The sequence below is a fragment of the Rhipicephalus microplus genome, unplaced genomic scaffold (assembly GCF_043290135.1).
Source record: "Rhipicephalus microplus isolate Deutch F79 unplaced genomic scaffold, USDA_Rmic scaffold_111, whole genome shotgun sequence".
NCBI classification, from domain to species: Eukaryota; Metazoa; Arthropoda; class Arachnida; order Ixodida; family Ixodidae; genus Rhipicephalus; species Rhipicephalus microplus.
Window position 1 is genome coordinate 307,501 of NW_027464683.1, and position 24,242 is coordinate 331,742.

General features: G+C 39.3%; 1 protein-coding gene across 1 annotated transcript in view; it reads left to right on the plus strand.

Annotated features, from left to right (window-relative positions):
* LOC142790468 (uncharacterized) overlaps positions 1-23,833 on the plus strand; it is a 184,831-nt gene extending 160,998 nt beyond the window's left edge. The window contains exon 3 of the mRNA XM_075885305.1: positions 23,648-23,833. Coding sequence (XP_075741420.1) covers positions 23,648-23,833 — 186 coding nt within the window. The remainder of the gene's footprint in view (positions 1-23,647) is intronic.
* The last annotated feature ends 409 nt before the right edge of the window (positions 23,834-24,242 follow it).

The following is a 24,242-nucleotide window of genomic DNA, read 5'->3' on the forward strand; positions in this document are numbered from 1 at the left end:
GAACTGCGATATCTAATGTGAAAGCGCTTGCAAACGTCGTTAGGTTATTTTAGCTTAGGTTAGGTTAGGTTAGGTTAGGTTTGGTTAGGTTAGGTTAGGTTAGGTTAGGGTATGTTAGGTAAGGTTTGGTTAGGTTAGGTTAGGTTAGGTTGGGTTAGGTAAGGTTAGGTTAGGTTAAGATATGAACCGCGCTAAAACCGCATTAAACAATGTCACTTAGTGAGATGCTGTGTTTTCCACCATTACAAGTCGGGAACTGCGATATCTAATGTGAAAGCGCATGAAACCGTCGTAATCTTGTAGAAAACATTGTAAAGTAGCGAATAAAACGTTTTCTAACGATAGAAGTGCGAAGGTTCGGTTAGTTTGAGCTAGGTAGCGTCGTGAAACCACCAAAAACGATGTCATCTAACGAGATAGTGTTGTTTTATTGCGAGTACGAAACTGCGATAGGTGAAATATTGGGAAAGCACACAAAATGGCATGAACTAGCCAGATACTGCGTCTTGTGCCGTTACAAGTGCGAAACTGCTTTATTGTGATATTCTCGCTAAAGCGCATGCAAGTATCGTGAAACCTTAAAGAACGATGTCATCTAGCGAGATACAGCGTTCTGTACTGTAATAAGTTGGTGAGAAACTGTGAGGTCAAGCAAATATCGTAATTGTGAACGAAACAGTGTAATTGAGCGTATTTAGATACAAGTGCGAATGTTAGGTTAGGTTGAGATATCAACCGTCGTAAAACCGCATTAAACAATGTCACTAAGTGAGATGTAGTGTTTTTCAACATTACAAGTCGGGAACTACGATATCTAATGTGAAAGCGCATGAAACCGTCGTAATCGTGTAGAAAACGTAAAATTGCGAGTAAAACGTTTTCTAACGATAGAAGTGCGAAGGTTAGGTTAGGTTAGGTTAGTTTAAGCTACGTAGCGTCGTGAAACTACCAAAAACGACGTCATCTAACGAGATAGTGTTGTTTTATTGCGAGTATTAAACTGCGATAGGTGAAAAGTGAATGCACACAAAACGGCATGAACAAGCCAAATACTGCGTGTTCTACCGTTACAAGTGCGAAACTGCTATATTGTAATATTCTCGTTAAAGCGCATGCAAGCATCGTGAAACCTTAAAGAACAATGTCATTTAGCGAGATACAGCGTTCTGTACTGCAATAAGTTGGTGAAAAACTGTGAGGTTATGCAAATATCGTAATTGTGAACGAAACAGTGTAAAGAGCGTTTTTCAATACAAGTACGAATGTTAGGTTAGGTTAAGATATGAACCGTCGTAAAACCGCATTAAACAATGTCACTTAGTGAGATGCAGTGTTTTTCACCATTACAAGTTGGGAACTGCGATATCTAATGTGAAAGCGCTTGCAAACGTCGTTAGGTTAGGTTAGGTTAGGTTAGGTTAGGTTAGGTTACGTTAGGTTAGGTTTGGTTAGGTTAGGTTAGGTTAGGTTAGGTTAGGTTAGGTTACGTTAGGTTCAGGTATGAACCGTCGTAAAACCGCAATAAACAATGTCACTTAGTGAGATGCAGTGTTTTTCACCTTTACAAGTTGGGAACTGCGATATCTAATGTGAAAGCGCTTGAAACCGTCGTAATGTTGTTGAAAGCAATGTAAAGTAGCGAGTAAAACGTTTTCTAACGATAGAAGTGCGAAGGTTATGTTAGGTTGAGTTATGTTAGTTTAAGCTAGGTAGCGTCGTGAAAGCACCAAAAACGACGTCATCTAACGAGATAGTGTTGTTTTATTGCGAGTACGAAACTGCGATAGGTAAAATGTTGTGAAAGCACACAAAACGGCATGAACAAGCCAAATACTGCGTGTTGTACCGTTACAAGTGCGAAACTGCTATGTTGTGACATTCTCGGAAAAGCGCATGCAAGTATCGTGAAGCCTTAAAGAACGATGTCATTTAGCGAGATACAGCGTTCTGTACTGTAATAAGTTGGTGAGAAACTGTGAGTTCAAGCAAATATCGTAATTGTGAACGAAACAGTGTAATTGAGCGTCTTTAGATACAAGTGCGAATGTTAGGTTAGGTTGACATATCAACCGTCGTAAAACTGCATTAAACAATGTCAATTACTGAGATGCAGTGTTTTTCACCATTAAAAGTGGGGAACTGCGATATTTAATGTGAAAGCGCTTGCAACCGTCGTTAGGTTAGGTTAGGTTAGGTTAGGTTAGGTTAGGTTTGGTTAGGTTAGGTTAGGTTAGGTTAGGTTTGGTTAGATTAGGTTAGGTTGGGTTGAGTTGGGTTAGGTTAGATTAGGTTAGGTTAGGTTGGGTTAGGTTAGGTTAGGTTAGGTTACGTTAGGTTAGGTTACGTTAGGTTAGGTTAGGTTAGGTTACGTTAGGTTAGGTTAGGTTAGGTAAGGATAATTTGGTTAGGTTAGGTAAGGTTAGGTTAGGTTAGGTTAGGTTGGGTTGGGTGTTGTTGGGTTGGGTTGGGTTGGGTTAGGTTGGGTTAGGTTAGGTTAGGTTACGTTAGGTTAGGTTAGGTTAGGTTACGTTAGGTTATGTTAGGTTAGGTTAGGTTACGTTAGGTTAGGTTAGGTCAGGTAAGGTTAGGTTACGTTAGAATAGGTTAGGTTAGGTTACGTTAGGTTAGGTTAAGTTAGGTTAGGTTAGGTTTGGTTAGGTTAGGTTAGGTTAGCTTAGGTTAGGTTAGGTTGGGATGGGTTGGGTTAGGTTGGGTTAGGTTAGGTTAGGTTAGGTTAGGTTGGGTTAGGTTAGTTTAGGTTAGGTTAGGTTACCTTAGGTTAAGTTGGGTTGGGTTAGGTTAGGTTAGGTTAGGTAAGGTTAGGTTAGGTTAGGTTAGGTTAGGTTAAGGTATGAACCGTCGTAAAACCGCATTAAACAATGTCACTTAGTGAGATGCAGTGTTTTCACCATTACAAGTCGGGAACTGCGATATCTAATGTGAAAGCGCTTGCAAACGTCGTTAGGTTATTTTAGCTTAGGTTAGGTTAGGTTAGGTTAGGTTAGGTTAGGTTTGGTTAGGTTAGGTTAGGTTAGGTTAGGGTATGTTAGGTAAGGTTTGGTTAGGTTAGGTTAGGTTAGGTTAGGTTGGGTTAGGTAAGGTTAGGTTAGGTTAAGTTATGAACCGCGCTAAAACCGCATTAAACAATGTCACTTAGTGAGATGCTGTGTTTTCCACCATTACAAGTCGGGAACTGCGATATCTAATGTGAAAGCGCATGAAACCGTCGTAATCTTGTAGAAAACATTGTAAAGTAGCGAATAAAACGTTTTCTAACGATAGAAGTGCGAAGGTTCGGTTAGTTTGAGCTAGGTAGCGTCGTGAAACCACCAAAAACGATGTCATCTAACGAGATAGTGTTGTTTTATTGCGAGTATTAAACTGCGATAGGTGAAAAGTGAATGCACACAAAACGGCATGAACAAGCCAAATACTGCGTGTTCTACCGTTACAAGTGCGAAACTGCTATATTGTAATATTCTCGTTAAAGCGCATGCAAGCATCGTGAAACCTTAAAGAACAATGTCATTTAGCGAGATACAGCGTTCTGTACTGCAATAAGTTGGTGAAAAACTGTGAGGTTATGCAAATATCGTAATTGTGAACGAAACAGTGTAAAGAGCGTTTTTCAATACAAGTACGAATGTTAGGTTAGGTTAAGATATGAACCGTCGTAAAACCGCATTAAACAATGTCACTTAGTGAGATGCAGTGTTTTTCACCATTACAAGTTGGGAACTGCGATATCTAATGTGAAAGCGCTTGCAAACGTCGTTAGGTTAGGTTAGGTTAGGTTAGGTTAGGTTAGGTTACGTTAGGTTAGGTTTGGTTAGGTTAGGTTAGGTTAGGTTAGGTTAGGTTAGGTTACGTTAGGTTCAGGTATGAACCGTCGTAAAACCGCAATAAACAATGTCACTTAGTGAGATGCAGTGTTTTTCACCTTTACAAGTTGGGAACTGCGATATCTAATGTGAAAGCGCTTGAAACCGTCGTAATGTTGTTGAAAGCAATGTAAAGTAGCGAGTAAAACGTTTTCTAACGATAGAAGTGCGAAGGTTATGTTAGGTTGAGTTATGTTAGTTTAAGCTAGGTAGCGTCGTGAAAGCACCAAAAACGACGTCATCTAACGAGATAGTGTTGTTTTATTGCGAGTACGAAACTGCGATAGGTAAAATGTTGTGAAAGCACACAAAACGGCATGAACAAGCCAAATACTGCGTGTTGTACCGTTACAAGTGCGAAACTGCTATGTTGTGACATTCTCGGAAAAGCGCATGCAAGTATCGTGAAACCTTAAAGAACGATGTCATTTAGCGAGATACAGCGTTCTGTACTGTAATAAGTTGGTGAGAAACTGTGAGTTCAAGCAAATATCGTAATTGTGAACGAAACAGTGTAATTGAGCGTCTTTAGATACAAGTGCGAATGTTAGGTTAGGTTGACATATCAACCGTCGTAAAACTGCATTAAACAATGTCAATTACTGAGATGCAGTGTTTTTCACCATTAAAAGTGGGGAACTGCGATATTTAATGTGAAAGCGCTTGCAACCGTCGTTAGGTTAGGTTAGGTTAGGTTAGGTTAGGTTAGGTTTGGTTAGGTTAGGTTAGGTTAGGTTAGGTTTGGTTAGATTAGGTTAGGTTGGGTTGAGTTGGGTTAGGTTAGATTAGGTTAGGTTAGGTTGGGTTAGGTTAGGTTAGGTTAGGTTACGTTAGGTTAGGTTACGTTAGGTTAGGTTAGGTTAGGTTACGTTAGGTTAGGTTAGGTTAGGTAAGGATAATTTGGTTAGGTTAGGTAAGGTTAGGTTAGGTTAGGTTAGGTTGGGTTGGGTGTTGTTGGGTTGGGTTGGGTTGGGTTAGGTTGGGTTAGGTTAGGTTAGGTTACGTTAGGTTAGGTTAGGTTAGGTTACGTTAGGTTATGTTAGGTTAGGTTAGGTTACGTTAGGTTAGGTTAGGTCAGGTAAGGTTAGGTTACGTTAGAATAGGTTAGGTTAGGTTACGTTAGGTTAGGTTAAGTTAGGTTAGGTTAGGTTTGGTTAGGTTAGGTTAGGTTAGCTTAGGTTAGGTTAGGTTGGGATGGGTTGGGTTAGGTTGGGTTAGGTTAGGTTAGGTTAGGTTAGGTTGGGTTAGGTTAGTTTAGGTTAGGTTAGGTTACCTTAGGTTAAGTTGGGTTGGGTTAGGTTAGGTTAGGTTAGGTAAGGTTAGGTTAGGTTAGGTTAGGTTAGGTTAAGGTATGAACCGTCGTAAAACCGCATTAAACAATGTCACTTAGTGAGATGCAGTGTTTTCACCATTACAAGTCGGGAACTGCGATATCTAATGTGAAAGCGCTTGCAAACGTCGTTAGGTTATTTTAGCTTAGGTTAGGTTAGGTTAGGTTAGGTTAGGTTAGGTTTGGTTAGGTTAGGTTAGGTTAGGTTAGGGTATGTTAGGTAAGGTTTGGTTAGGTTAGGTTAGGTTAGGTTAGGTTGGGTTAGGTAAGGTTAGGTTAGGTTAAGTTATGAACCGCGCTAAAACCGCATTAAACAATGTCACTTAGTGAGATGCTGTGTTTTCCACCATTACAAGTCGGGAACTGCGATATCTAATGTGAAAGCGCATGAAACCGTCGTAATCTTGTAGAAAACATTGTAAAGTAGCGAATAAAACGTTTTCTAACGATAGAAGTGCGAAGGTTCGGTTAGTTTGAGCTAGGTAGCGTCGTGAAACCACCAAAAACGATGTCATCTAACGAGATAGTGTTGTTTTATTGCGAGTACGAAACTGCGATAGGTGAAATATTGGGAAAGCACACAAAATGGCATGAACTAGCCAGATACTGCGTCTTGTGCCGTTACAAGTGCGAAACTGCTTTATTGTGATATTCTCGCTAAAGCGCATGCAAGTATCGTGAAACCTTAAAGAACGATGTCATCTAGCGAGATACAGCGTTCTGTACTGTAATAAGGTGGTGAGAAACTGTGAGGTCAAGCAAATATCGTAATTGTGAACGAAACAGTGTAATTGAGCGTATTTAGATACAAGTGCGAATGTTAGGTTAGGTTGAGATATCAACCGTCGTAAAACCGCATTAAACAATGTCACTTATTAAGATGTAGTGTTTTCAACATTACAAGTCGGGAACTACGATATCTAATGTAAAAGCGCATGAAACCGTCGTAATCGTGTAGAAAACATGGTAAAATTGCGAGTAAAACGTTTTCTAACAATAGAAGTGCGAAGGTTACGTTAGGTTAGGTTAGTTTAAGCTAGGTAGCGTCGTGAAACTACCAAAAACGACGTCATCTAACGAGATAGTGTTGTTTTATTGCGAGTATTAAACTGCGATAGGTGAAATGTTGTGAATGCACACAAAACGGCATGAACAAGCCAAATACTGCGTGTTCTACCGTTACAAGTGCGGAACTGCTATATTGTAATATTCTCGTTAAAGCACATGCACGCATCGTGAAACCTTAAAGAACAATGTCATTTAGCGAGATACAGCGTTCTGTACTGCAATAAGTTGGTGAAAAACTGTGAGGTTATGCAAATATCGTAATTGTGAACGAAACAGTGTAATAGAGCGTTTTTCAATACAAGTACGAATGTTAGGTTAGGTTAAGATATGAACCGTCGTAAAACCGCATTAAACAATGTCACTTAGTGAGATGCAGTGTTTGTCACCATTACAAGTTGGGAACTGCGATATCTAATGTGAAAGCGCTTGCAAACGTCGTTAGGTTAGGTTAGGTTAGGTTAGGTTAGGTTAGGTTACGTTAGGTTACGTTAGGTTAGGTTTGGTTAGGTTAGGTTAGGTTAGGTTATGTTAGGTTAGGTTGGGTTAGGTTAGGTTAGGTTACGTTAGGTTAAGGTATGAACCGTCGTAAAACCGCAATAAACAATGTCACTTAGTGAGATGCAGTGTTTTTCACCTTTACAAGTTGGGAACTGCGATATCTAATGTGAAAGCGCATGAAACCGTCGTAATGTTGTAGAAAGCAATGTAAAGTAGCGAGTAAAACGTTTTCTAACGATAGAAGTGCGAAGGTTATGTTAGGTTGAGTTATGTTAGTTTAAGCTAGGTAGCGTCGTGAAACCACCAAAAACGACGTCGTCTAACGAGATAGTGTTTTATTGCGAGTACGAAACTGCTATAGGTAAAATGTTGTGAAAGCACACAAAACGGCATGAACAAGCCAAATACTGCGTGTTGTACCGTTACAAGTGCGAAAGTGCTATGATGTGACATTCTCGGTAAAGCGCATGCAAGTATCGTGAAACCTAAAGAACGATGTCATTTAGCAAGATACAGCGTTCTGTACTGTAATAAGTTGGTGAGAAACTGTGAGGTCAAGCAAATATCGTAATTGTGAACGAAACAGTGTAATTGAGCGTCTTTAGATACAAGTGCGAATGTTAGGTTAGGTTGACATATCAACCGTCGTAAAACCGCATTAAACATTGTCACTTAGTGAGATGTAGTGTTTTTCAACATTACAAGTCGGGAACTACGATATCTAATGTGAAAGCGCATGAAACCGTCGTAATCTTGTAGAAAACATTGTAAAGTGGCGAGTAAAACGTTTTCTAACGATAGAAGTGCGGTTAGGTTAGGTTAGGTTAGTTTAAGCTAGGTAGCGTCGTGAAACTACCAAAAACGACGTAATCTAACGAGATAGTGTTGTTTTATAGCGAGTATTAAACTGCGATAGGTGAAATGTTGTGAAAGCACACAAAACGGCATGAACAAGCCAAATACTGCGTGTTCTACCGTTACAAGTGCGAAACTGCTATATTGTGATATTCTCGTTAAATCGCATGCAAGCATCGTGAAACCTTAAAGAACAATGTCATTTAGCGAGATACAGCGTTCTGTACTGCAATAAGTTGGTGAAAAACTGTGAGGTTATGCAAATATCGTAATTGTGAACAAAACAGTGTAATAGAGCGTTTTTAGATACAAGTGCGAATGTTAGGTTAGGTTAAGATATGAACCGTCGTAAAACCGCATTAAACAATGTCAATTACTGAGATGCAGTGTTTTTCACCATTAAAAGTGGGGAACTGCGATATTTAATGTGAAAGCGCTTGCAACCGTCGTTAGGTTAGGTTAGGTTAGGTTAGGTTAGGTTAGGTTAGGTTTGGTTAGGTTAGGTTAGGTTAGGCTAGGTTAGATTAGGTTAGGTTGGGTTGAGTTGGGTTAGGTTAGGTTAGGTTAGGTTAGGTTAGGTTGGGTTAGGTTAGGTTAGGATAGGTTAGGTTACGTTAGGTTAGGTTACGTTAGGTTAGGTTAGGTTAGGTTACGTTAGGTTAGGTTAGGTTAGGTAAGGATAATTTGGTTAGGTTAGGTAAGGTTAGGTTAGGTTAGGCTAGGTTAGGTTACGTTAGGTTAGGTTAGGTTAGGTTACGTTAGGTTATGTTAGGTTACGTTAGGTTAGGTTAGGTCAGGTAAGGTTAGGTTACGTTAGAATAGGTTAGGTTAGGTTACGTTAGGTTAGGTTAAGTTAGGTTAGGTTAGGTTTGGTTAGGTTAGGTTAGGTTAGCTTAGGTTAGGTTAGGTTGGGATGGGTTGGGTTAGGTTGGGTTAGGTTGGGTTAGGTTAGGTTAGGTTAGGTTAGGTTGGGTTAGGTTAGTTTAGGTTAGGTTAGGTTACCTTAGGTTAAGTTGGGTTGGGTTAGGTTAGGTTAGGTTAGGTAAGGTTAGGTTAGGTTAGGTTAGGTTAGGTTAAGGTATGAACCGTCGTAAAACCGCATTAAACAATGTCACTTAGTGAGATGCAGTGTTTTCACCATTACAAGTCGGGAACTGCGATATCTTATCTGAAAGCGCTTGCAAACGTCGTTAGGTTATTTTAGCTTAGGTTAGGTTAGGTTAGGTTAGGTTAGGTTAGGTTTGGTTAGGTTAGGTTAGGTTAGGTTAGGGTATGTTAGGTAAGGTTTGGTTAGGTTAGGTTAGGTTAGGTTGGGTTAGGTAAGGTTAGGTTAGGTTAAGATATGAACCGTCGTAAAACCGCATTAAACAATGTCACTTAGTGAGATGCAGTGTTTTTCACCATTACAAGTTGGGAACTATGATATCTAATGTGAAAGCGCATGAAACCGTCGTAATCGTGTAGAAAACATTGTAAAGTAGCGAATAAAACGTTTTCTAACGATAGAAGTGCGAAGGTCCGGTTAGTTTGAGTTATGCTAGTTTAAGCTAGGTAGCGTCGTGAAACCACCAAAAACGACGTCATCTAACGAGATAGTGTTGTTTTAATGCGAGTACGAAACTGCGACAGGTAAAATGTTGTGAAAGCACTCAAAACGGCATGAACAAGCCAAATACTGCGTGTTGTACCGTTACAAGTGCAAAACTGCTATGTTGTGACATTCTCGGTAAAGCGCATGCAAGTATCGTGAAACCTTAAAGAACGATGTCATTTAGCGAGATACAGCGTTCTGTACTGTAATAAGTTGGTGAGAAACTGTGAGGTCAAGCAAATATCGTAATTGTGAACGAAACACTGTAATTGAGCGTCTTTAGATACAAGTGCGAATGTTAGGTTAGGTTGACATATCAACCGTCGTAAAACCGCATTAAACAATGTCACTTAGTGAGATGTAGTGTTTTTCATTATTACAAGTCGGGAACTACGATATCTAATGTGAAAGCGCATGAAACCGTCGTAATCTTGTAGAAAACATTGTAAAGTTGCGAGTAAAACGTTTTCTAACGATAGAAGTGCGAAGGTTAGGTTAGGTTAGGTTAGTTTAAGCTAGGTAGCGTCGTGAAACTACCAAAAACGACGTCATCTAACGAGATAGTGTTGTTTTATTGCGAGTATTAAACTGCGATAGGTAAAATGTTGTGAATGCACACAAAGCGGCATGAACAAGCCAAATACTGCGTGTTCTACCGTTACAAGTGCGAAACTGCTATATTGTGATATTCTCGTTAAAGCGCATGCAAGCATCGTGAAACCTTAAAGAACGATGTCATTTAGCGAGATACAGCGTTCTGTACTGCAATAGGTTGGTGAAAAACTGTGAGGTTATGCAAATATCGTAATTGTGAACGAAACAGTGTAATAGAGCGTTTTTCAATACAAGTACGAATGTTAGGTTAGGTTAAGATATGAACCGTCGTAAAACCGCATTAAACAATGTCAATTACTGAGATGCAGTGTTTCTCACCATTAAAAGTGGGGAACTGCGATATTTAATGTGAAAGCGCTTGCAACCGTCGTTAGGTTAGGTTAGGTTAGGTTAGGTTAGGTTAGGTTTGGTTAGGTTAGGTTAGGTTAGGTTAGATTAGGTTAGGTTGGGTTGAGTTGGGTTAGGTTAGGTTAGGGTAGGTTGGGTTAGGTTAGGTTAGGTTAGGTTAGGTTACGTTAGGTTAGGTTACGTTAGGTTAGGTTAGGTTACGTTAGGTTAGGTTAGGTTAGGTAAGGATAATTTGGTTAGGTTAGGTAAGGTTAGGTTAGGTTAGGTTAGGTTGGGTTGGGTGTTGTTGGGTTGGGTTGGGTTGGGTTAGGTTGGGTTAGGTTAGGTTAGGTTACGTTAGGTTAGGTTAGGTTAGGTTACGTTAGGTTATGTTAGGTTAGGTTATGTTACGTTAGGTTAGGTTAGGTCAGGTAAGGTTAGGTTACGTTAGAATAGGTTAGGTTAGGTTACGTTAGGTTAGGTTAAGTTAGGTTAGGTTAGGTTTGGTTAGGTTAGGTTAGGTTAGCTTAGGTTAGGTTAGGTTGGGTTGGGTTGGGTTAGGTTGGGTTAGGTTAGGTTAGGTTAGGTTAGGTTGGGTTAGGTTAGTTTAGGTTAGGTTACGTTAGGTTAGGTTAAGTTGGGTTGGGTTAGGTTAGGTTAGGTTAGGTAAGGTTAGGTCAGGTTAGGTTAGGTTAGGTTAGGTTAAGGTATGAACCGTCGTAAAACCGCATTAAACAATGTCACTTAGTGAGATGCAGTGTTTTTCACCTTTACAAGTTGGGAACTGTGATATCTAATGTGAAAGTGCTTGAAACCGTCGTAATGTTGTAGAAAGCAATGTAAAGTAGCGAGTAAAACGTTTTCTAACGATAGAAGTGCGAAGGTCATGTTAGGTTGAGTTATGTTAGTTTAAGCTAGGTAGCGTCGTGAAACTACCAAAAACAACGTCATCTAACGAGATAGAGTTGTTTTATTGCGAGTACGAGACTGCGATAGGTGAAATGTTGTGAAAGCACACAAAACGGCATGAACAAGACAAATACTGCGTGTTGTACCGTTACAAGTGCGAAACTGCTATGTTGTGATATTCTCGTTAAAGCGCATGCAAGCATCGTGAAACCTTAAAGAACGATGTCATTTAGCGAGATACAGCGTTCTGTACTGCAATAAGTTGGTGAAAAACTGTGAGGTTATGCAAATATCCTAATTGTGAACGAAACAGTGTAATAGAGCGTTTTTTAATACAAGTGCGAATGTTAGGTTAGGTTAAGATATGAACCGTCGTAAAACCGCATTAAACAATGTCACTTAGTGAGATGCAGTGTTTTTCACCATTACAAGTTGGGAACTGCGATATCTAATGTGAAAGCACTTGCAAACGTCGTTAGGTTAGGTTAGGTTAGGTTAGGTTACGTTAGGTTAGGTTTGGTTAGGTTAGCTTAGGTTAGGTTAGGTTATGTTAGGTTAGGTTGGGTTAGGTTAGGTTAGGTTACGTTAGGTTAAGGTATGAACCGTCGTAAAACCGCAATAAACAATGTCACTTAGTGAGATGCAGTGTTTTTCACCTTTACAAGTCGGGAACTACGATATCTAATGTGAAAGCGCATGAAACCGTCGTAATCTTGTAGAAAACATTGTAAAGTTGCGAGTAAAACGTTTTCTAACGATAGAAGTGCGAAGGTTAGGTTAGGTTAGTTTAAGCTAGGTAGCGTCGTGAAACTACCAAAAACGACGTCATCTAACGAGATAGTGTTGTTTTATTGCGAGTATTAAACTGCGATAGGTAAAATGTTGTGAATGCACACAAAACGGCATGAACAAGCCAAATACTGCGTGTTCTACCGTTACAAGTGCGAAACTGCTATATTGTGATATTCTCGTTAAAGCGCATGCAAGCATCGTGAAACCTTAAAGAACAATGTCATTTAGCGAGATACAGCGTTCTGTACTACAATAAGTTGGTGAAAAACTGTGAGGTTATGCAAATATCGTAATTGTGAACGAAACAGTGTAATAGAGCGTTTTTTAATACAAGTGCGAATGTTAGGTTAGGTTAAGATATGAACCGTCGTAAAACCGCATTAATCAATGTCACTTAGTGAGATGCAGTGTTTTTCACCATTACAAGTCGGGAACTGCGATATCTAATGTGAAAGCGCTTGCAAACGTCGTTAGGTTAGGTTAGGTTAGGTTAGGTTAGGTTACGTTAGGTTAGGTTAGGTTTGGTTAGGTTAGGTTAGGTTAGGTTAGGTTAGGTTACGTTAGGTTAAGGTATGAACCGTCGTAAAACCGCAATAAACAATGTCACTTAGTGAGATGCAGTGTTTTTCACCTTTACAAGTTGGGAACTGCGATATCTAATGTGAAAGCGCTTGAAACCGTCGTAATGTTGTAGAAAGCAATGTAAAGTAGCGAGTAAAACGTTTTCTAACGATAGAAGTGCGAAGGTTATGTTAGGTTGAGTTATGTTAGTTTAAGCTAGGTAGCGTCGTGAAACCACCAAAAACGACGTCATCTAACGAGATAGTGTTGTTTTATTGCGAGTACGAAACTGCGATAGGTAAAATGTTGTGAAAGCACACAAAACGGCATGAACAAGCCAAATACTGCGTGTTGTACCGTTACAAGTGCGAAACTGCTATGTTGTGACATTCTCGGTAAAGCGCATGCAAGTATCGTGAAACCTTAAAGAACGATGTCATTTAGCGAGATACAGCGTTCTGTACTGTAATAAGTTGGTGAGAAACTGTGAGGTCAAGCAAATATCGTAATTGTGAACGAAACAGTGTAATTGAGCGTCTTTAGATACAAGTGCGAATGTTAGGTTAGGTTGACATATCAACCGTCGTAAAACCGCATTAAACAATGTCACTTAGTGAGATGTAGTGTTTTTCAACATTACAAGTCGGGAACTACGATATCTAATGTGAAAGCGCATGAAACCGTCGTAATCTTGTAGAAAACATTGTAATGTGGCGAGTAAAACGTTTTCTAACGATAGAAGTGCGAAGGTTAGGTTAGGTTAGGTTAATTTAAGCTAGGTAGCGTCGTGAAACTACCAAAAACGACGTCATCTAACGAGATAGTGTTGTTTTATAGCGAGTATTAAACTGCGATAGGTGAAATGTTGTGAAAGCACACAAAACGGCATGAACAAGCCAAATACTGCGTGTTCTACCGTTACAAGTGCGAAACTGCTATATTGTGATATTCTCGTTAAAGCGCATGCAAGCATCGTGAAACCTTAAAGAACAATGTCATTTAGCGAGATACAGCGTTCTGTACTGCAATAAGTTGGTGAAAAACTGTGAGGTTATGCAAATATCCTAATTGTGAACGAAACAGTGTAATAGAGCGTTTTTTAATACAAGTGCGAATGTTAGGTTAGGTTAAGATATGAACCGTCGTAAAACCGCATTAATCAATGTCACTTAGTGAGATGCAGTGTTTTTCACCATTACAAGTCGGGAACTGCGATATCTAATGTGAAAGCGCTTGCAAACGTCGTTAGGTTACGTTAGGTTAGGTTAGGTTAGGTTAGGTTAGGTTAGGTTACGTTAGGTTAGGTTAGGTTAGGTTTGGTTAGGTTAGGTTAGGTTAGGTTAGGGTATGTTAGGTAAGGTTTGGTTAGGTTAGGTTAGGTTAGGTTGGTTTAGGTAAGGTTAGGTTAGGTTAAGATATGAACCGCGCTAAAACCGCGTTAAACAATGTCACTTAGTGAGATGCTGTGTTTTTCACCATTACAAGTCGGGAACTGCGATATCTAATGTGAAAGCGCATGAAACCGTCGTAATCTTGTAGAAAACATTGTAAAGTAGCGAATAAAACGTTTTCTAACGATAGAAGTGCGAAGGTCCGGTTAGTTTGAGTTATGCTAGTTTAAGCTAGGTAGCGTCGTGAAACCACCAAAAACGACGTCATCTAACGAGATAGTGTTGTTTTAATGCGAGTACGAAACTGCGACAGGTAAAATGTTGTGAAAGCACTCAAAACGGCATGAACAAGCCAAATACTGCGTGTTGTACCGTTACAAGTGCAAAACTGCTATGTTGTGACATTCTCGGTAAAGCGCATGCAAGTATCGTGAAACCTTAAAGAACGATGTCATTTAGCGAGATACAGCGTTCTGTACTGTAATAAGTTGGTGAGAAACTGTGAGGTCAAGCAAATATCGTAATTGTGAACGAAACACTGTAATTGAGCGTCTTTAGATACAAGTGCGAATGTTAGGTTAGGTTGACATATCAACCGTCGTAAAACCGCATTAAACAATGTCACTTAGTGAGATGTAGTGTTTTTCAACATTACAAGTCGGGAACTACGATATCTAATGTGAAAGCGCATGAAACCGTCGTAATCTTGTAGAAAACATTGTAAAGTTGCGAGTAAAACGTTTTCTAACGATAGAAGTGCGAAGGTTAGGTTAGGTTAGGTTAGTTTAAGCTAGGTAGCGTCGTGAAACTACCAAAAACGACGTCATCTAACGAGATAGTGTTGTTTTATTGCGAGTATTAAACTGCGATAGGTAAAATGTTGTGAATGCACAAAAAGCGGCATGAACAAGCCAAATACTGCGTGTTCTACCATTACAAGTGCGAAACTGCTATATTGTGATATTCTCGTTAAAGCGCATGCAAGCATCGTGAAACCTTAAAGAACGATGTCATTTAGCGAGATACAGCGTTCTGTACTGCAATAGGTTGGTGAAAAACTGTGAGGTTATGCAAATATCGTAATTGTGAACGAAACAGTGTAATAGAGCGTTTTTGTATACAAGTACGAATGTTAGGTTAGGTTAAGATATGAACCGTCGTAAAACCGCATTAAACAATGTCAATTACTGAGATGCAGTGTTTTTCACCATTAAAAGTGGGGAACTGCGATATTTAATGTGAAAGCGCTTGCAACCGTCGTTAGGTTAGGTTAGGTTAGGTTAGGTTAGGTTAGGTTTGGTTAGGTTAGGTTAGGTTAGGTTAGATTAGGTTAGGTTGGGTTGAGTTGGGTTAGGTTAGGTTAGGTTAGGTTGGGTTAGGTTAGGTTAGGTTAGGTTACGTTAGGTTAGGTTACGTTAGGTTAGGTTAGGTTAGGTTACGTTAGGTTAGGTTAGGTTAGGTAAGGATAATTTGGTTAGGTTAGGTAAGGTTAGGTTAGGTTAGGTTAGGTTGGGTTGGGTGTTGTTGGGTTGGGTTGGGTTGGGTTAGGTTGGGTTAGGTTAGGTTAGGTTACGTTAGGTTAGGTTAGGTTAGGTTACGTTAGGTTATGTTAGGTTAGGTTATGTTACGTTAGGTTAGGTTAGGTCAGGTAAGGTTAGGTTACGTTAGAATAGGTTAGGTTAGGTTACGTTAGGTTAGGTTAAGTTAGGTTAGGTTAGGTTTGGTTAGGTTAGGTTAGGTTAGCTTAGGTTAGGTTAGGTTGGGTTGGGTTGGGTTAGGTTGGGTTAGGTTAGGTTAGGTTAGGTTAGGTTGGGTTAGGTTAGTTTAGGTTAGGTTACGTTAGGTTAGGTTAAGTTGGGTTGGGTTAGGTTAGGTTAGGTTAGGTAAGGTTAGGTCAGGTTAGGTTAGGTTAGGTTAGGTTAAGGTATGAACCGTCGTAAAACCGCATTAAACAATGTCACTTAGTGAGATGCAGTGTTTTTCACCTTTACAAGTTGGGAACTGTGATATCTAATGTGAAAGTGCTTGAAACCGTCGTAATGTTGTAGAAAGCAATGTAAAGTAGCGAGTAAAACGTTTTCTAACGATAGAAGTGCGAAGGTCATGTTAGGTTGAGTTATGTTAGTTTAAGCTAGGTAGCGTCGTGAAACTACCAAAAACAACGTCATCTAACGAGATAGAGTTGTTTTATTGCGAGTACGAGACTGCGATAGGTGAAATGTTGTGAAAGCACACAAAACGGCATGAACAAGCCAAATACTGCGTGTTGTACCGTTACAAGTGCGAAACTGCTATGTTGTGATATTCTCGTTAAAGCGCATGCAAGCATCGTGAAACCTTAAAGAACGATGTCATTTAGCGAGATACAGCGTTCTGTACTGCAATAAGTTGGTGAAAAACTGTGAGGTTATGCAAATATCGTAATTGTGAACGAAACAGTGTAATAGAGCGTTTTTTAATACAAGTGCGAATGTTAGGTTAGGTTAAGATATGAACCGTCGTAAAACCGCATTAAACAATGTCACTTAGTGAGATGCAGTGTTTTTCACCATTACAAGTTGGGAACTGCGATATCTAATGTGAAAGCGCTTGCAAACGTCGTTAGGTTAGGTTAGGTTAGGTTAGGTTACGTTAGGTTAGGTTAGGTTTGGTTAGGTTAGGTTAGGTTAGGTTAGGTTAGGTTACGTTAGGTTAAGGTATGAACCATCGTAAAACCGCAATAAACAATGTCACTTAGTGAGATGCAGTGTTTTTCAACTTTACAAGTTGGGAACTGCGATATCTAATGTGAAAGCGCTTGAAACCGTCGTAATGTTGTAGAAAGCAATGTAAAGTAGCGAGTAAAACGTTTTCTAACGATAGAAGTGCGAAGGTTATGTTAGGTTGAGTTATGTTAGTTTAAGCTAGGTAGCGTCGTGAAACCACCAAAAACGACGTCATCTAACGAGATAGTGTTGTTTTATTGCGAGTACGAAACTGCGATAAGTAAAATGTTGTGAAAGCACACAAAACGGCATGAACAAGCCAAATACTGCGTGTTGTACCGTTACAAGTGCGAAACTGCTATGTTGTGACATTCTCGGTAAAGCGCATGCAAGTATCGTGAAACCTTAAAGAACGATGTCATTTAGCGAGATACAGCGTTCTGTACTGTAATAAGTTGGTGAGAAACTGTGAGGTCAAGCAAATATCGTAATTGTGAACGAAACAGTGTAATTGAGCGTCTTTAGATACAAGTGCGAATGTTAGGTTAGGTTGACATATCAACCGTCGTAAAACCGCATTAAACAATGTCACTTAGTGAGATGTAGTGTTTTTCAACATTACAAGTCGGGAACTACGATATCTAATGTGAAAGCGCATGAAACCGTCGTAATCTTGTAGAAAACATTGTAATGTGGCGAGTAAAACGTTTTCTAACGATAGAAGTGCGAAGGTTAGGTTAGGTTAGGTTAGTTTAAGCTAGGTAGCGTCGTGAAACTACCAAAAACGACGTCATCTAACGAGATAGTGTTGTTTTATAGCGAGTATTAAACTGCGATAGGTGAAATGTTGTGAAAGCACACAAAACGGCATGAACAAGCCAAATACTGCGTGTTCTACCGTTACAAGTGCGAAACTGCTATATTGTGATATTCTCGTTAAAGCGCATGCAAGCATCGTGAAACCTTAAAGAACAATGTCATTTAGCGAGATACAGCGTTCTGTACTGCAATAAGTTGGTGAAAAACTGTGAGGTTATGCAAATATCCTAATTGTGAACGAAACAGTGTAATAGAGCGTTTTTTAATACAAGTGCGAATGTTAGGTTAGGTTAAGATATGAACCGTCGTAAAACCGCATTAATCAATGTCACTTAGTGAGATGCAGTGTTTTTCACCATTACAAGTCGGGAACTGCGATATCTAATGTGAAAGCGCTTGCAAACGTCGTTAGGTTAGGTTAGGTTAGGTTAGGTTAGGTTACGTTAGGTTAGGTTAGGTTAGGTTTGGTTAGGTTAGGTTAGGTTAGGTTAGGTTAGGGTATGTTAGGTAAGGTTTGGTTAGGTTAGGTTAGGTTAGGTTGGTTTAGGTAAGGTTAGGTTAGGTTAAGATATGAACCGCGCTAAAACCGCGTTAAACAATGTCACTTAGTGAGATGCTGTGTTTTTCACCATTACAAGTCGGGAACTGCGATATCTAATGTGAAAGCGCATGAAACCGTCGTAATCTTGTAGAAAACATTGTAAAGTAGCGAATAAAACGTTTTCTAACGATAGAAGTGCGAAGGTCCGGTTAGTTTGAGTTATGTTAGTTTAAGCTAGGTAGCGTCGTGAAACCACCAAAAACGACGTCATCTAACGAGATAGTGTTGTTTTAATGCGAGTACGAAACTGCGACAGGTAAAATGTTGTGAAAGCACTCAAAACGGCATGAACAAGCCAAATACTGCGTGTTGTACCGTTACAAGTGCGAAACTGCTATGTTGTGACATTCTCGGTAAAGCGCATGCAAGTATCGTGAAACCTTAAAGAACGATGTCATTTAGCGAGATACAGCGTTCTGTACTGTAATAAGTTGGTGAGAAACTGTGAGGTCAAGCAAATATCGTAATTGTGAACCAAACAGTGTAATTGAGCGTCTTTAGATACAAGTGCGAATGTTAGGTTAGGTTGAGATATCAACCGTCGTAAAACCGCATTAAACAATGTCACTTAGTGAGATGTAGTGTTTTTCAACATTACAAGTCGGGAACTACGATATCTAATGTGAAAGCGCATGAAACCGTCGTAATCGTGTAGAAAACATTGTAAAATTGCGAGTAAAACGTTTTCTAACGATAGAAAAGCGAAGGTTAGGTTAGGTTAGGTTAGTTTAAGCTAGGTAGCGTCGTAAAACTACCAAAAACGACGTCATCTAACGAGATAGTGTTGTTTTATTGCGAGTATTAAACTGCGATAGGTGAAATGTTGTGAATGCACACAAAACGGCATGAACAAGCCAAATACTGCGTGTTCTACCGTTACAATTGCGAAACTGCTATATTGTAATATTCTCGTTAAAGCGCATGCAAGCATCGTGAAACCTTAAAGAACAATGTCATTCAGCGAGATACAGCGTTCTGTACTGCAATAAGTTGCTGAAAAACTGTGAGGTTATGCAAATATCGTAATTGTGAACGAAACAGTGTAATAGAGCGTTTTTCAATACAAGTACGAATGTTAGGTTAGGTTAAGATATGAACCGTCGTAAAACCGCATTAAACAATGTCACTTAGTGAGATGCAGTGTTTTTCACCATTACAAGTTGGGAACTGCGATATCTAATGTGAAAGCGCTTGCAAACGTCGTTAGGTTAGGTTAGGTTAGGTTAGGGTAGGTTAGGTTACGTTAGGTTAGGTTTGGTTAGGTTAGGTTAGGTTAGGTTAGGTTATGTTAGGTTAGGTTGGGTTAGGTTAGGTTAGGTTACGTTAGGTTAAGGTATGAACCGTCGTAAAACCGCAATAAACAATGTCACTTTGTGAGATGCAGTGTTTTTCACCTTTACAAGTTGGGAACTGCGATATCTAATGTGAAAGCGCTTGAAACCGTCGTAATGTTGTAGAAAGCAATGTAAAGTAGCGAGTAAAACGTTTTCTAACGATAGAAGTGCGAAGGTTATGTTAGGTTGAGTTATGTTAGTTTAAGCTAGGTAGCGTCGTGAAACCACCAAAAATGACGTCATCTAACGAGATAGTGTTGTTTTATTGCGAGTACGAAACTGCGATAGGTAAAATGTTGTGAAAGCACACAAAACGGCATGAACAAGCCAGATACTGCGTGTTGTACCGTTACAAGTGCGAAACTGCTATGTTGTGACATTCTCGGTAAAGCGCATGCAAGTATCGTGAAACCTTAGAGAACGATGTCATTTAGCGAGATACAGCGTTCTGTACTGTAATAAGTTGGTGAGAAACTGTGAGGTCAAGCAAATATCGTAATTGTGAACGAAACAGTGTATTGACGACATATTGAGCGCTAAGAGACAGGGACAGGAGAGAGTGGACACCACAATCTCTCCTGTCCCTGTCTCTTAGCGCTCAATATGTCGTCAAGCTCCCTTTACCAACACGCCCAAAAAATGGCACTGCTGAAACAGTGTAATTGAGCGTCTTTAGATACAAGTGCGAATGTTAGGTTAGGTTGACATATCAACCATCGTAAAACCGCATTAAACAATGTCACTTAGTGAGATGTAGTGTTTTTCAACATTACAAGTCGGGAACTACGATATCTAATGTGAAAGCGCATGAAACCGTCGTAATCTTGTAGAAAACATTGTAAAGTGGCGAGTAAAACGTTTTCTAACGATAGAAGTGCGAAGGTTAGGTTAGGTTAGGTTAGTTTAAGCTAGGTAGCGTCGTGAAACTACCAAAAACGACGTCATCTAACGAGATAGTGTTGTTTTATAGCGAGTATTAAACTGCGATAGGTGAAATGTTGTGAAAGCACACAAAACGGCATGAACAAGCCAAATACTGCGTGTTCTACCGTTACAAGTGCGAAACTGCTATATTGTGATATTCTCGTTAAAGCGCATGCAAGCATCGTGAAACCTTAAAGTACAATGTCATTTAGCGAGATACAGCGTTCTGTACTGCAATAAGTTGGTGAAAAACTGTGAGGTTATGCAAATATCCTAATTGTGAACGAAACAGTGTAATAGAGCGTTTTTTAATACAAGTGCGAATGTTAGGTTAGGTTAAGATATGAACCGTCGTAAAACCGCATTAATCAATGTCACTTAGTGAGATGCAGTGTTTTTCACCATTACAAGTCGGGAACTGCGATATCTAATGTGAAAGCGCTTGCAAACGTCGTTAGGTTAGGTTAGGTTAGGTTAGGTTAGGTTAGGTTAGGTTAGGTTACGTTAGGTTAGGTTAGGTTAGGTTTGGTTAGGTTAGGTTAGGTTAGGTTAGGTTAGGGTATGTTAGGTAAGGTTTGGTTAGGTTAGGTTAGGTTAGGTTGGTTTAGGTAAGGTTAGGTTAGGTTAAGATATGAACCGCGCTAAAACCGCGTTAAACAATGTCACTTAGTGAGATGCTGTGTTTTTCACCATTACAAGTCGGGAACTGCGATATCTAATGTGAAAGCGCATGAAACCGTCGTAATCTTGTAGAAAACATTGTAAAGTAGCGAATAAAACGTTTTCTAACGATAGAAGTGCGAAGGTCCGGTTAGTTTGAGTTATGTTAGTTTAAGCTAGGTAGCGTCGTGAAACCACCAAAAACGACGTCATCTAACGAGATAGTGTTGTTTTAATGCGAGTACGAAACTGCGACAGGTAAAATGTTGTGAAAGCACTCAAAACGGCATGAACAAGCCAAATACTGCGTGTTGTACCGTTACAAGTGCGAAACTGCTATGTTGTGACATTCTCGGTAAAGCGCATGCAAGTATCGTGAAACCTTAAAGAACGATGTCATTTTTTGAGAAGTTTGAAGTTTATTATTATTAACAGACTGGCGATACATAAAATGAAGAAGACGTTTTACAGACTAGGGTCCCATAGTCCGAAGACTGTAGGGGGACCCACGATGAAGAAAGCATGTAAACAAGTGCAAAGGCAAATGGCAAGAAAATGTAATATTAACAAAACAATGCTATAAAGCAACTATAGAAAAATAACGAAGCGATAAAACATAGTAATAATCACAACTTCAACAAATACAATCGCTAAGTCAAAATGCAAAAAGGACAACATAGAATAATTTATAGTGATAGAAGATATAATTTCAAAGTTTTTTTGAATGTATACAAGTTGGATAGAGACTTTATATTTGGTGGAATAGAGTTCCATAATGAAATAGCTGTGAATGACAAAGACTTTATGCCGTAATTAGTGCAAACTCGGGGTAGTAATAAATTTCGCTCCAATGCGAAGCGAGTGCGGTTAGTGTTTATCAATAAGTCACAGTTGATGAGGTCGAAGGGTAGCCGACGGTGAATTATATTAAAGAACAAACAAGTACAATGAAATTCAAATAACCTACTAATACACAGAATATTGTATTGTCTAAGCAAAGAAATAGCGTTCGAACGACGAGGGCTGAAAGTGATAATGCGGATTGCTTGGTTCTGTATATGTTGTACAGATGAGATGTACGAGTGATAGGTGTTGGCCCAGGTAATTATGCCATAGTTAAAATGACTATGAATAAATGAGAAGTAGAGCGATAGTAATGCATTAGTGGAAAAATATGGCCTAGCTTTAATCAATGCACGAATACCAAAAGCAGTCTTTTTCTTTATGTCTAATAAGTGTAGACCAAAATTAAGGGTTATGTCTAAACGTACACCGAGAAAAGAAACAGTATCACAAGCATGGATAGTATTAGGACCCATAGTTATAGCAGCAGAAGTTAACAAATGTTTATGAGCAGACCTGAAAACCATGAACTGAGTTTTAGAGGGGTTTATCGTTAGATCATTGTTGTTGCACCATAAAACTACATCGCTGAGTACAGAGTTTAGTTTTGATATTAAAGATGGAACTGTTTTGGCCTTACATGATACTGTGGTGTCGTCAGCGTACAAAACACAATGTGCAGAGCAAATGACGTCAGGGAGATCATTAATATAAATAATGAATAGGAGGGGGCCAAGAATGGACCCCTGCGGAACACCTTGATTGGTAATCTTAATGTTAGAGTAAGAGCCACCTGTAAAGACCACATTTTTTCGGTTAAACAGGTAACTTTTCAGAAAATTTAAAGCTGGTCCAGTAATACCATAAGAATCTAACTTATTGAAAAGAATGGAGTGATTGAGCGTGTCAAAGGCTTTAGTTAAATCCAAAAAGACTGAACCCGAGAAGTTACCAGTATCAATGGAATGTTTGATGAAGTCTGTCAAAGAAAGCAGAGCAAGGTTAGTGGAGCTTCCATGACGAAAACCAAACTGGGAAGGTTTTATAACATTAAATTTCGAAAGGTAAGAACTAAGACGCTTTACAAACAGTTGTTCAATTAGTTTACTTAATGATGGAAGAATAGAGATAGGCCTATAATTTTTAATATCATCTTTATCGCCTTTCTTGAGAATTGGTATAATTTTTGCACGCTTTAATGAGTCAGGAAAAGAACCTTTAGAAAAAATGAGATTGATTATATGGGTTAAGGGCTGAGAAATTATATGAGCCACCATCTTTAAATGGTGTGCACAAATGTTATCCAGACCGGGAGAAGTATTTTTAAGATTACGAATAGCTGATACTATTTCGTCAGAGGAAGAGGGAAAGAGAAAAAATGAGTGAGGTAAGCGCGGCAAACTAGGTGAAGGAACATTTTTTGAGGAATTGGATGACGAACAAAAATACTCAGAAAACGCATTAGCAATGTCGTCAGAGTGACAATAAGTAGCGTTATGGTGAGTGATTTTCGTTATGGGCGAGTTAATTGTAGGCGAATTCAAGAATTCATTGAGCAGTTTCCACTGTTTTTTATGATTATTTTTGTTCTTTATAAATTCCTCATTATAATAGCGTTTCTTGGCAAGTTTTAGCAAAGAGTTAAGAGTATTACAGTAACTTTTATAGCGAAGTGCCAAGGCGATATTAAAGGGTTGTCTCTTAACTTTCCTATAGAGGTTATCCTTCTTTCTGAGACTGGTTAATAAGGCAGATGTCATCCAAGGGCTTTGAGGCTCTTGGTATTTCTTGTTATAAGCAATAGTGTGAGTACTAGAAGAAACAGCTTCTGAGAATAAAGAAGAAAATGTATCAACCGCTGATTGTGGATCAGCTTGCGAGCTAACTTTGGACCAGTCACAGTTTGAAATTGCACTGATGAAATTGTCTTTGTCAAATCGCAGTGCAGTAAAAATTGTGTTGATTTGAGTTATAGGGCTATCAAATGTGATGAAGATGGGATAATGATCGGTAATATCGACATCAACCACCCCGGACACTCTAGGATTAAAGTTACAAAAAGCATGATCCAAAAGAGTGTTAGAGCCACGTGGGTTGGATCTAGTGTACGAATCGATGAGGCACGTTAACCCGTACCCTAGAAGGCAATCATTATAGGCACTTGTAGTTCTTGAATGAGAATCTAATAGGTTAATGTTGATATCGCCTACCAACAATACATTTTTGTTCTCCATTGATAGAGTGTTCAGGACAGTCTCAAGAGCCGATAAGAACTGGATAAATGAGGAGGAAGGTGAGCGATAGATGCAAGCGAGTATTAAATTTTTTTGATTATGAGTAACCTGTGGCTGTTCAATTTCTATCCAAACTGATTCGCAATAGGGGATGGTAATATGAAGGTCCAATCTGCGAATATAATTAATGCCAGAAGAAATGAAAATGGCTGAGCCACCATAGTTGTCAGATGCACGATGACAGTATTCAGATTTGTACGACGTAAAACCATATAGATTAGCATCCACATCGGAAAGCCAGGTT